At 36.5% G+C, this 14,082-nt stretch overlaps 1 protein-coding gene across 5 annotated transcripts; it reads right to left on the bottom strand.

Moving 5' to 3' along the window:
• Positions 1 to 12,201, bottom strand: LOC121417088 (zinc finger protein 184-like). 5 transcript variants are annotated; one of them, XM_041610656.1, is made up of 7 exons: positions 12,142 to 12,201; positions 7,366 to 7,538; positions 5,677 to 5,778; positions 4,294 to 4,395; positions 3,430 to 3,531; positions 2,382 to 2,687; positions 1 to 1,244 (listed from the first exon to the last, which is right to left on the bottom strand). In XM_041610656.1, the coding sequence occupies exons 2-7, from the start codon at positions 7,484 to 7,486 to the stop codon at positions 52 to 54; spliced, it is 1,926 nt and encodes a 641-aa protein (XP_041466590.1). In that variant the 5' UTR covers positions 7,487 to 7,538; positions 12,142 to 12,201; the 3' UTR covers positions 1 to 51. The 5 variants fall into 5 exon arrangements, with proteins under 5 accessions (XP_041466590.1, XP_041466589.1, XP_041466588.1 ...); XM_041610655.1 differs by having other exon boundaries at positions 12,146 to 12,184; XM_041610654.1 differs by lacking the exon at positions 12,142 to 12,201 and adding an exon at positions 8,812 to 8,922.
• Positions 12,202 to 14,082: the final 1,881 nt, after the last annotated feature.

Here is a 14,082-nt window from a genome sequence, read left to right as displayed (position 1 = left end):
CTTCCAAGATGAAAAAAAGCTTCACCGCACTACTCACATGCAATGGGCTTCTCACTTGTGCTTACTTGTAATGTGGCATTTGAGAGTGCTACTTTTACGAAATGCTTTATCACAAAAATCACATTCATAAGGGTTTTCACCGGTATGGATTCGTTTATGCAATTTTAGACCACTAGCATAATTAAATGCCTTACCACAATGAATACATACATAGGGTTTGTCAGAATCATGAATTCTTTTATGTTCCTTGAGATGACTAGCTCTATAAAATGTCTTACCACATTGATCACAGAGATAATTTCTCTCACCTGTATGGATTCGTTCATGTATACTTAGATTTAGCATTTGATTAAATGCCTTACCACAGTGAACACATACAAAGCGCTTCTCATTTGCATGACCTTGTTTATGTCTACGGAAAGAAGTTTCTTCATTAAATGCCCAACCACATCGATCACATACATAGGGTTTCTCACCTGTGTGGATTCTTATATGTCTTTCAAGATTACACTTCCAATTAAATGCCTTACCACACTGATCACATACATAGGGCGACTCACCTGTATGGATCCGTTTATGTAATTTGAGAGAAGAGGTATTATAGAAGGCCTTATTACAATAATCACAAACAAAGGCCTTATCACTAGTATGGTGAAGTTTATGTGCGCGGAGAAGACCTGGTAGAATAAATGCCTTACCACAATAATCACATACATAGGGTTTCTCACCTGTATGAATTCTTTCATGTGCTTTAAGATCCGAAGCAAAGTTGAAAGTCTTATCACAATAATCACATACATACACTTCAAAATGGATTTGTGCATGGGCTTTGAGAGCACTTGCTTCATAGAATGCTTTGTCACAATAATAACAAACATAGTGGTGACCACCTGTATGAATTCTTTCACCTGCTGCGGCATCCCCAACTTGATGATTAATTACCTTCTCACATTGTCTGGAGAAGTAAGAATTCTTATTTTGCTTTTCACTCGATTTCCTACGATATATTACATATTTAGTCTTCCTTCCTATTTTTGCACTTCCTGTTTCATCATGTGAAGGCTCTTTGGGTTTATCAAGAGGGTTTTGTATTTCTCCACTGATCATCTGCAGAAAATGTGAATGGGATGAATCTGGTACCAGAATACCACCATTATGACCATGTTTGTACTTGAGATGCCTTGCTAAGATAAGAGGAATAGCATAGGGTGATCCACAGTACTTGCATCTGCAGATTCCAGAACCTAATGTTAAAGAAACAAAGATATATCTAGTGTTATAAATATTGGAGTTGGTGAAACTGGTAAGTAATGTGGAAGTCTAAAATAAATTCCAGAGATTTGTGTTATGGGGGACTCAAGAGCAAATTAAGGATATGGACCAAGAGAAGACTAAGTACAGTGTCTGAGCTGCCAAAGTAGTTTGAGGTGAAGGTAGGTGTGCCTCAAGGTTCTGTACTGTCGCCATTGCTAATTGGAATTAATGGTTTCAGAGGCACAAAAATATATTTTTAGTGGAATATGTCATGCAGTATAGACCTTTCTTTTTTTTTGCTTGTCAATTTTTTTCTTGGAACAAAATTACATTGATTTGGTGGTGAAGACCCTTTTTTTTCTTGTCAAAATTTTCCTGGACAAATATCCTCTATTTGGCAGTGAAACCCTTTTTTTTGGGGGGGGGGGGTTCAATGGTCATATTGTTCATGGAAGAAATGACCTCAATTTGGTTGTGAAAACATTTTCTTCGTCAAAATTTTCTGAATAAAGACCCCTGCTCCCTTTGGAAAATCCTGTATCTGCTCCACCCCTACAAACACCTTAGTAAAATAACTCTATCAAAAGTTTTTAGCAAAATTTACCTCAATAAATGTACAGTCAGACCTCTCTTATTTAATTAAAATGTGATGTCCAGTACGTCACGCTTATTAATGATTTCTTGGAATTGTGACCTTGGCATTCATTAACTTTACGTTTTCAGAAGAAAAAAAATATAGGGAAAAAACTTCAGAGAATATGCTTTAAAATGGCATACAATATGTTAGATCTAGGCAAAGATTTAATTTTGGCTTCAGAGGGGACAATAGCTTGGACCTGCCCCTATATGTAGACTTTATTGCAAAATGTATGTAATCAAAGTGAGTTTACGTAGAAATTTCATATTGAAATCCTGTTTTCCCACGTACTAGATTTAAAAAAAATAATAATCTCTGTAACTGTGCATCCAGAAAATAAAGAGATCCAGATAAAGCAAGGCTGGATAAGAGAGGTCAGATTCTACATAAAACTTCACTGCAGGCAAAGGATAATTACTGTCAAAAAGTCAATCCAGTATTCAAAGTCCTTCCTATCATAAAGGTCTGTTTCATTTAAAATCATCTTTACCTGGACGATTTCCACCCTGTCCAGTTCCTTGTCCATTGTCTTCCAAAGAAGTTGGCCGGGATTGCTTGGGGGCTTGGTCAGTTCCTTGAGCTCCCTCTGTTAGTTTGGTCTTCTGATCACATGACTGGGTGTTGAGATCACCTGATTGATTACCCTGATCACCTGATGATGTTGGATTGGTTTGTAATGGGATGGATTTATCAAAGTCTGTTGATTCAAGGAGATCACAGTTTCCCAAGTCCTTTAGGATCGGTTTCTTTTCACTAGGCTGAGGCTGCAAAAGCTCTGATGGACAGACATCTAATCCTATTTTCAAAAGAAAAGTGAAGGTTGAAAGATATCTCAAGAACTTTCCAGTTCAAAAAAAAAAAGAAGTATCTTGTAGGTAACTATTTTTGCTACCTGCAGGTCACCCACATTGACATTATCTAGCATGCATCTCACATGCAGTTGCCAGCAGAAGTGCATGTGACTGTGATTGGCAGGCTGAAATTATTTTAGCATGCTCAAAACCTTCTTGTGGGTGGTTGAAGGCAAAAGGCAAGCACCTACAAGGCTTGCACGGAATTACATGACTGGGCGCTTTTATTTTTTTTTTATATAGTACAAAGTATAGAATACATGATAGTAATAATATCCCGATCATTATTAATAGGTCTTTGTTGGCATTTATGCCTGGGAGAACAAAAAGTTAACTCAGTGAGAATCATCATTTCATGACATCCTTTTTTCAAGCTCAGCACAACTTATCAGACAAAATTCTTATGCCAAGTTACGCCAGTTGCACCACCTTCCCAGAAGCCACCTTGCGATCCGATGTGCGACACACGCATGCGCTTTTTGCTTTTTGGCATAGCATCTGAGAAATTGCGGTTACTACTGTGTATGCGCATTCTTTATCATAATACGCATTATGCAACTCTGCTGTCTGATTGGCTGGAGGTTGGATTGAGCTTGCGATCCAGTCATAAGGATTTTGTCAAATCCTTCCGATTTTCCTTGCGACTTGTCTCTGAAATATAACATTACGCCAGTGACATTCACAAACCTCTTGACTTTATGTCCTCCTCCCCTCCATCATTTTCCTCTTTGATCTCTTCCTTTATAACTTGCACACGTTGCATGAACTTTGGTTGATTTACCTGTAATCCTATGTGTACAAACAGAACAAATTGTCACAAAAAAGTTCACAAATTTGAATAGAGGTTTGATCAATGAAACAAGTTTTCTATGCAATTATTTTCTGAGTGGCTTGAACGACATTGATCAGAGAAATTAGGTACTGGGAGTATATGATATTGTCTGTGTGGCCTGAATGACTTTGATCAATTTACATTTTAGTGTCTTTCCAATGTTACCAGCTTTTCGGTCAGTCAAGTTGACTGACTTAACTTTTTTTTATATTGCAATTTGTACAATTTTGTTCAAACTTTAGTCTCGACCTCCTCTGATGTTTTTTCATGATTTCTTTTGGGGTTGGAGTCAGATTAGTTTGGAGAATTTTCTTTGATAAGAAAGTTTGCTCTGTGAAAAAGTTGCAGGTTTCTAACACAAGACATTACAGATACACATACTTTTAGAAGTCATCATGACATTGAAATTGAAAAGGTTTTATTCAAAATTATTGCACTTAGTCTTTGCAGCCAAAAGGCTGAATTGCATACAATTTACCGGTACATATACATATAGTGTACAGATTTATAAACATCAACTTGAGATGACGAAAATATAATGCAACTTAATAAATCATGTATACTAAAAGGAAAAGATGAAGTAAAAAAAATAGAACACTTAAAGGAGGTGGTGATTGAAGGATGCTTGATAAACATCGTAATTTAAATTCAAACAATAAAAACATAGTTTTAAGCAGGTAAAAAACACGAAAGACATTACGCCAGCGACATTAACAGACCTCTTGATTTTATTTCCTCCTCCCCTCCATCATTTTCCTCTTTGATCTCTTCCTTTATAACTTGCACATGTTGCATGAACTTTGGTTGATTTACCTTTAATCCTATGTGTACAAACAGAACATATTGTCACAAAAAAAAGGTTCAATAATTTGAACAGATGTTTGATCGATAAAACAAGTTTACTATCCCATTTTTTTTTCTATCCCATTTATTTTTTTTTTATAAAAAAAGGTACCAGGAGCAAAGGATATTGTATGTGCGGCCTGAACAACTTTGATCAAAAATTCAACTTACATTTAGTGTCTCAACAAGTTACAAGCTCTTAGGCCAGTCAAGTTGAGATGATAATTTGTAAAAGAGGCGTCAATCCTGGGGGGGGGGCAGGGGGGGCGATGGCCCCACCAATGAAAATATTGGGGGGGCAAACATATTGTTTTGCCCCCCCCCCCCAATAATTCCGCATGTGCACAAAATGACATAAGATTGTAATGTTACACAGAAATCAGCAAGCGAGACAGAGATACACAACTCATTCTTTATTTAAAATCGTTCTCAAAATGTCCGCTTTTCAGATTGGAATATGAAAATTTTCAGCTCGCGCTCGCATCAATCCTGTAGCAAAATCCCTTACTTCTAATGATTAAATAGGTGAACAGAATGATCCGTTTTCAGTTTTAAACCCCAAAAGACTTCCCGCTTCAATTTGCAATAATCTTTTGTTGGATATTTTTTTATTTATCTTGTTCCTTATTAAAAATCAATATTTTTCAGTTCGAAATATCAAAATTTTCAGCTCGCGCTCGCATCTATTGTTTGGTTTTTAGATACCCATCTTAATCATTGGTACCAAAAATGCTTAGAATATCAAGCGCCCAGGTCTCAGCTCGGTCTCGGCACTCGCATTATCTGTGTAGTTAGATATGTATTCTCCTCATGAGTTACTACAAACAGTCCTAAACAGGCACCTTTTTCCTGTTATCAGGTCAGTATAAGATTATCAAAAAATTTCAGCTCGCGCTTCGCGCTCGCATTAATTTGTTGGTGAGATATGTTTCTCTATCTCATGAGTCATGCATACATATATATATATGTGTGTGTGTGTGTGTTGGTTTGGAAAGTTGATTCATGATTTTTGCCCCCCCCCCCATCTGAAAAATGGATCGACGCCCCTGATTTGTAACAACCATTATCTGATTTTTTTCAATGATTTTTTTTGAGGGGGGGGTTGGGAGTCACTTTGATTTGGAAAATTTTCTTCGAAAAGAAAAAGTTTGCTCTGTGAAATAGATGCAGGCTTCTGACACAATACATTATAGATACACATACATGTATTTTTAGAAGCCATCATGAAATATGACATTACGCCAGCGACATTCACAAACCTCTTGACTTTATTTCCTGCTCCCCTCCATCACTTTCCTCTTTGATTTCTTCCTTTATAACTTGCACACGTTGCATGAACTTTGGTTGATTTACCTGTAATCCTGTGTGTACAAACAGATCAAATAAACAAGGTAATGGGAGTATATGATATTGTCTGTGAGTATTGAATAACTTTGATCAAAAATTAATATTATATTTAGTGCCTTTCCAAGTTACCAGCTGTCAAGTTGAGATTATAACTTAACTAATCAGTGAAATGCCTCTGGCGGTCTCAACTGCATCACACGATTCAATAAAGCAGCAGTGCTGACTTTGAAAACTACTATAACTCAGACAAAATGTATAATGATACTTGGTTACTCTTATCTCAACATTTTATGAACTACACCAATACACTTACAGAGATATGATGGTAATTCAACAAATACCCCCCAAATACATGGCCAAAGTTCATTGACCTCACATGACCTTTGACCTTGATCATGTGACCTGCAACTCGCACAGGATGTTCAGGGATACTTGATTACTACTATGTCCAAGTCTAATCAGATCCAACTTTCAAAGTTATGATGGTAATTCAACAGATACCCACAATTCGGCAAAACTTCATTGACCTTGGTCATGTGACTTGAATGAGCAAAAGATGTTTAGTGATACTTGATTACTATTATGTCCAGGTTTTATAAACTAGACCAACATACTTTCAAAGTTATGATGGTAATTTCAACAAATACCCCCAATTTGGCCAAAGTTCATTGACCCTAAATGACCTTTGACCTTGATCATGTGACCTGAAACTTGCTAAGGATGTTCAATGATACTTGATTACTATTATGTCCAAGTTTCATGAATCAGGTCCAAATACTTTCAAAGTAATGATGGTAATTCAACAGATACCACCAATTTGGCCAAAGTTCATTGACCCTAAATGACCTTTGACCTTGATCATGTGACCTGAAACTTGCTAAGGATGTTCAGTGATACTTGATTAATCTTATGTCCAAGTTTCATGAGCTAGGTCCACTTTTTTTTTAAGTTATGACATTTTAAAAACTTAACCTTTGGTTCAAATTTTGATGTTGATTCCCCCAACACGGTCTCCGGTAAGTTCATTGATCCTAAGTGACCTTTGACCTTGGTCATGTGACTTAAAACTGAGGCAGGATGTTCAGTAATACTTGATTAACCTTATGGCCAAGTTTCATGGACTAGATCCACATACTTCCTAAGTTATGCTGTCATTTCAAAAACTTAACCTTCGGTTAAGATTTGGTGTTGACATCGCCGTCGCCATCGGAAAAGCAGCACCTATTGTCTCACTCTGCTTCCCAGGTGAGACAAAAATTGTTCTAGTCAAAATTTCAAAATTCTGTGTAGAAGTTTGGTGAACCTCATGAAGCTCTACCCGATGGAAGAAAAAAAATCAAAATCGGTCAACAAATAAAGAAGGAGAAGCATTTTTTGTGAATTTTGATAAATGCGCATAAATTAGTATATTTAATGAATTCCCAAATTCTGCGTAGAAGTTTTGAATTCCCCACCTAGTGCAATAAAAGCAAACAGAATTGAAATCGGACTTGAAATGAAGAAGAAGCATTTTGAAATTGTGGGCGGACAGACGACGGACGCCACGACATAAGCTCATGTGACCCTTCGGGTCGGATGAGCTAAAAATGTACAGTACCTACCAAGATTTATCATCATCTCATAGTTTTCTTTGACATTCTTGATACATGTTCTCTCATAAACGCTGATCTTTGCCCATTCCTTGGCTGTGAAGTAAACCTGGACATCTGAATATTGATCCATTTCTGGAAGGGACGTGGTGATTAACTTCTAACCCAATGGCACAAAGACTTTCCTGTGATATGCATCAAATATTACAAATGGTTGTGGAAGTTTGCATCGAAAAGTAGAAATAATTGTGAAACTTTGCACCAAATAGTACTTTGTTAAAAATAAATGTAATAGTTTGCAACAAAAAGTACAAATAATTATGTAACTTTGTGAAGGTTTCATCAAATAGTACATGGTTGTAAAACAACACCAAATCGGAGAAGTAATTGTGAAGAAAGTTTGCACCAAATAGTAGAAACAATTGTGATTATCGTTGATGTGGTTTACAGTACACCATGTGGAGTGTTATAGAAACAGTGGATAGAAGAGAAGAAATGGATAGGTGAGAAAGTTGAGATTTGAGAGTAGAGTATTCTTTCTTGAAAGCAGTCCTTTTCCTGCTTTCAAGAAAGAATACTCTACTCTCAAATCTCCACTTTCTCGCCTATCCATTTCTTCTATCCAATGTTTCTATAACACTCCACATTGTGTACCGTAAACCACATCAACGATTGTACATGCCACCATGCAAACCTTCAAACAACATCTGAATTGTGATATATTCCTCTTTATATGTATTCATGAGCATTCTAGATGACTGATTGGTCTATTCGTGATAATGTAACATAGTATCACTATCTTTTCAATAGGAAAAACATTGCAGCAAATAGCTCCGCAAGTTTTCTTCCAGCTCCACATATTTTTTTATACATACTTATGTCGTGTTCGGGATCAGTAATATATATAGAAATATTACGAAAAATCATGTATGAAGATGAGCAGGTCAACTTGTCGCCATTTTCTCATAAATATTTATTAGCTAATGCAAGTATTTTACAATTCACGATATTCATCAGCCGATTGAAATTTTTATAAATTGGCACTGCTCATGATATCGTCGCCCGATCTTATACGCGTCTTGTAACTAGGCTACAAACAAAGAAGGAAAATGGCGACAAGATCATCGGTGATTATCTGCTCATCTTCTTACATGATTTTTCGTAATATTTCTAATATTTCTTGTTTTAAAAAATAAATAAATGTATGTGATGGGTAGTCTTGAGGACGCAATGATGACTTTTGATATGATGAAATATACTTCATCATTGACATCTTGACACTCTTCCCATATAGGATTAAGAGAAGGTCCAAAACAAAGATGGATTACCCTAAGAAATCCATCTTTTTAAACCAAAATCACATGAATTTTATAAATTTCATTGATTTTTACACCTTCGCCTAACGTGTAGGAAGGTTTTAAAGAATATATAAAAATATAAAAAATGAAGGTTTCTTACCTAACTAATGCCGCGTAGACCACTTGTTCCACATGTAAACAACGGAAATACAATAGCTTCGACCCTTGAACCACTTATGTATGACGTACTTCCGACTAGCAATGCCGTTGTAACAATCTAGAGATAAAAATTATTATTTTACAAATATTAAAATTTATTTGTGATAATATAATTATTTCTAATATATCAATCATTTAATATCACAAAAAAATTTTTGTATTTCTTAAATAATAATTTTTATCTCTAAATTGTTCGTTACAACGGCATTGCTAGTCGAAGGTACGTCATACATATCAAGGGTCGACGCTATTGTATGTCCGTTGTTTACATGTGGAACGAGGGGTCTACGCGGCATTACTTAGGTAAGAAACCTTCATTTTTTTATATTTTTATATAATAATTTTTTAAAATTTATAAAATGCACATGATTTTGGTTTCAAAAGATGGATTTCCCTGGGAAATCCATCTTTGTTTTGGACCTTCTCTTAATCCTAGATGGGAAGAGTGTCAAGACGTCAATGATGAAGAAGTATATTTCATCATATCAAAAGTCATCATTGTTGCATCCTTGAGACTATCAAATGGGGGGATTTGACAGTAGAGGCGCACGGCCAATATTGGAGACTGTCTCCAATGTGGGAGATTATCTCCAATATCAGACAGAGACTTTTGTAAAGAATTTGGGTATCCAATTTCAGAGACAGTCTCCAGTTTTGGAGACCAATTTCCTTTCCGTTTGTTTACATTTGTTGCAAAAGGATTACCTTGGCGGCAAATGAAAATGTGATAAGCAGATTCCTCATGAAAAATTACCCCTTTTCACGGTCTACTTTAAAAATTCACCATCTACTTTCATGACTTTTGTTTTGTTGTCGATCACACACAAAACAAATGGGCTTCTGACCTCAGACAAAATTTTGGGTAGAAAAAGTCATGCTTCTGAAAGTTCTGTTGGTGTTGTTTCTAGTATTGTCCTTTTGCAAAGCAAGTCTCCAATATGGGAGATTGTCTCCCATATTGGAGAGTCTCCCATGTTGCCTGTTGGCTGTGTGCCTCTACTGTTTGAACTTGTTTTCTATTTATGATGGGGGGACCTAAAGCTACGCACTTTGTTTACAAGCGATGTAAAATATGCCAATTTTTATATTTGAACAAATCATCTTTTACTGATTTGTGGCAAATATTCTAAAGATCCTTAACCAAAAAGAAAATATCACAAAACTCACTAATACGAAAATCCTGTCGTTTTCCGAACACCTCTTGAATTTGCCGCCTGATGTAGAAGGGGTCCTAAAGCTACGCACTCGATTTATCATGCAAAAAATATTTCCTGTGCCTCAATTTTTTAAATTTGCTCAAATTATGACAGGATAATTTGAAATTAAATTGAATGTAACTCCTGATGTAGAAGGGGTCCTAAAGCTACGCACTCGATTTATCATGCAAAAAATATTTCCTGTGCCTCAATTTTTTAAATTTGCTCAAATTATGACAGGATAATTTGAAATTAAATTGAATGTAACTCCAAAATTTCAAACAATTGTGGGTTTTCTCTGCATTTAGAGATTTACTGCAGCCCATGCAGAAAAAAAATTGAAAAAGAATCGTTCGTCACACTGCAGTCACAGTTCCACACACAGAGTGCTCATTTGCCATTAAAAACTGCATGCGCGATGAGTGGTGCGTAGCTTTAGGAACCCCGACCATATACAATTGTGTGGCTAGCAAGTTAAACAAATCAAGTATTTTGGAGCAACATGGTTTTCTCTAAAAACTCTCCTTCATGTGGCCCTATAAAGCCTTGCCGTGCCAGGCGTCATGGCCTGGGGAGTAAGCCGTTGTAAAAATAATTTTACTCCCCACACGCCTCCAGGCTACTCCAGCGGCCAGCTTCTTCGACCTTCGCGGGCCGGAGCGCCTGGGGTAGGACTAGGAGCCTCAGTCCTGGCTTGACTGTAAGGCTCCCGAGACGCTTCGCGGACTCCCTAATGATTCTACTAGACATTTACTAACTTAGGGAGCGCCGGCTCGCGTAGCGGCCAGCGCCCAGGAGCTCACCGTGTATTTACCCATACTCACGGGACAAGGGTAGATTATGGTCAAAATATCTAGCAAGATAAATTATGAAAACAGAAATTATGCACTTACCATGATTATATGGATGAAGGTCTAACGAGTGGCAGTTTTCCTGACATCTGGGCACAGACTGGAACCTAAAAAAACAAAAAGTTCTCTCCTTCTACCCCCGTTTCGATCGGCCATTTAGTTACAATTCATAACAAAAATGGCCGATCGAGAAGGGGGTAGAAGGTAGGAGACAACTTTTCGTTTTTTGAGGTTCCAGTCTGTGCCCAGATGTCAGAAAAACTGCCACTCGTTAGACCATCATCCATAAAGATATACCGGGTAGCCTAATCGTAGTAAGTGCATAATTTCTGTTTTCATAATTTATCTTGCTAGATATTTTGACCATAATCTACCTACCCTTGTCCCGTGAGTATGGTCAATTACACGGTTAGACAGCTGGCAGCCGTCTGTTTCGAGGAGTTTTTTAACATATTTTTTTAATTTTCGGAAAGACTTCCATATGTCCCCTCCACTAATTTTAAAAAATACTTCCCCAAAACCCCCTTCTGTCTTTCTCTTTTTTCTTCTTTTTTTTCTTCTTACTTCCGGTGGGAACTTGGATTCGAACCTCTCGCTGCAGAACGAAGCATCTCCAGTCTGTCGCCTTACTCACTTGCTCACTGAGCTGAGCTAGCAGGAATTGTTGAAAGACATGGGTTTCATAACAATTATCAACCGATATTACGACTAGTCTACTCTCCAAGAGTATTGGGTATTTATTTTTCTGACTAAATAAACCGATGCCATTGGGAATTACACACACTCGAATTTTTGACGGAATAAAGCCATATTTTGCTTTTTGATATGCATCCGACTTTTCCTTCTTAAAATAAAAGTTAAATCTCTTACGTATGTTAGCTTCTTGATAAACCTTCTCCATATTTTTTTTTCAATTTTAGTGGAGGGGACATATGGAAGTCTTGCCTAATTTTCTCCTGTATTTGGTGAGTGAAGCCAACGGAGTTCAGCTGAACAACCAACATAACAGAAACCGCGAGCTTTTGGTCTCATCGGTAAGCTCATGAAGCTCCCGCCCGCTACGCGGACGGGAGTTCCCTGAGGACAGCCTGAGCTGGGTTAGACATTTACAAGACATTTACGAAATATGAAGAAAATTATACCTCAAGTGAACCATACAATAGTATAAAACACTCTCTCACTAAATTTTGTCTACATTCTCTTGTAAAAGTGTAATTTTGTTACCTACATCTGCATTCGAAATAGCTTACCATCGGCATCGGCCCTCTCGCACTCGCTTCGATCTATACATTCTGTATGTACCATACCTTGCACGGTTAAGTTTGCTGCCCTCTTGTGAAATCTTTGTACATAATAATTCTATAGGGCACACATGAGTAATACAGACCCCCATTCACTCACGTGTTATATCATAGCTCATCAAAAAATCATTAAAAATCAATCCCTCGATAGATTTTGCTTTAATTCACTGACATTAGTCACAATTAACAGTGCATTAAGACTTGATATGTTAATCAGGTACTTGACCAGCTCAATCAAAAGTTAAATGGCCTGAAATAAGACTAACCATAATTTCGGCCAGTTCATCCACTGATCTCTCCCCTAGGGGAGAGATCAGTGAGTTCATCGCCAGAAAAACCAGAACTGCATTGTGGGTAATAATGATTAAAATGAAATACAAAAATGCAGTCTAGCCTTCCCAAACACCTTGATTATGAAAGAGTATGAACATAGCATTATGTCTTTCGTTTTTCTTTTGATATACAAACATTTGATCTATTTTTAATGAATTATTTTAATCAACAAAGTCATGTGATCTTTACTTACGCCTGTCCGGCATGCATTGCGCGCAGATGAATTACACTCGTGTGCCCTATAGTATTTGAAGAGATCACTTGCTAAAGTGGCTAAGTCCATTTTTCGTCAAGTTTTATTTTTATGTCTTAATGTATAGATTTTTAGTAGCTCTACAAGATGAAACCAAAGAAAAGTTGACATTCCTATTAAAAATTGAATTAAAATGGCAAAGAAAAATCACCTTTTTTTCAAAAGGGGGTTAGGTCCATTTCAGTTTAGTTGCAAAAGGCGCAGTTAGGACCACACATAATTTTTTTTGGGGGGATGAATATCTTTGAAAATATGAAAACGGGAAGATTTCTCTTATACCCAAATTTATGTTCTCATTGTAGGGTATCATGAAAATTCAGTTTCGCATAAGAATATTGCAATATAGGAGAATTAAAAGAATGATTTCCTTGGAGTGGACCTAACCCCTTTTGTAACTTAACTCTTCCGAAGATCTCATTTGTCAAAAGGGGTTAGGTCAATTTTTCATAAATTTTTATTGTTTTCTGTCTCTAAACCTCTAAATATTTAGTCACTCTGATGATACCAGAGACAATTTGAAATTGAAATGAAAACGTGAATGAAAGTGGCAAAGAAAAATTACTTTTTTAATCAAAAGAGATTGGATGCATTAGAGTTCGGTCCACACTTTTTTTAAAAGAATATATCGAAAAAAAATTGAAGACAGGTAGATTTCTTTTATACCTTATTTTATGTTTACATGATAGGGTAGTCCTACATCATGACAATTTAGATTCTCATAAAATTGTTGCAATAATGAGAATAAATTGTTTTTTCTCAGAATTGTCCAAAGTGGACCTAACCCCTTTTGCAACTAAACTCTTATTATCTTTTTTTTTTCTTTTCAGGTATGAGTTGAAACGAATAAATTCAAAGGGGAATAACTTTTGGAACAAGTAGCCTTGTGTCGAAACAGAAAAATCAAAGAATAAGAACAGAGGAAGTATGAGCGAGAAAAATCGGACAAATGATGAGAAAGTTATGAGCATTTGAATATTGCAATCACTAATAAATATGGAGATCTGATCCCATTGGCAATGCGACGAGAATGTATAGTTCAGTGGTGATGTCACATGTGAACAACTTTCCCCTTGATGGACTATAGAATACCCCCAAAATGTTTCTTTTTGCTTTAATTTTCTTATTGTGATACAAACTCTTTATTCTTTGGAAATCTGTACATGCCCTCCAATTAAGAACGAATACATGATCTACTGATAGATTTGATAGAAGAGGCGGTTTAAGTCCCAATATAATGAAGTAATGGGGTGAGTTGTTCACAAGTCACATAAGAAACCT

The sequence above is a fragment of the Lytechinus variegatus genome, chromosome 6 (genome assembly GCF_018143015.1).
Source record: "Lytechinus variegatus isolate NC3 chromosome 6, Lvar_3.0, whole genome shotgun sequence".
In the NCBI taxonomy this organism is placed as follows: domain Eukaryota; kingdom Metazoa; phylum Echinodermata; class Echinoidea; order Temnopleuroida; family Toxopneustidae; genus Lytechinus; species Lytechinus variegatus.
This window is presented reverse-complemented; position numbering and strand designations above follow the sequence as displayed.

Excerpts from the sequence above, each read along its gene's own strand:
- LOC121417088 (XM_041610656.1), bottom strand. The coding sequence starts at position 7,486 with ATGGATCAATATTCAGATGTCCAGGTTTACTTCACAGCCAAGGAATGG. Across the intron at positions 2,688-3,429 it reads GGAGGACATAAAGTCAAGAG|GATTAGATGTCTGTCCATCA; the intron begins GTTTGTGAATGT and ends TTTTGAAAATAG. Across the intron at positions 1,245-2,381 it reads ACAGGGTGGAAATCGTCCAG|GTTCTGGAATCTGCAGATGC; the intron begins GTAAAGATGATT and ends CTTTAACATTAG.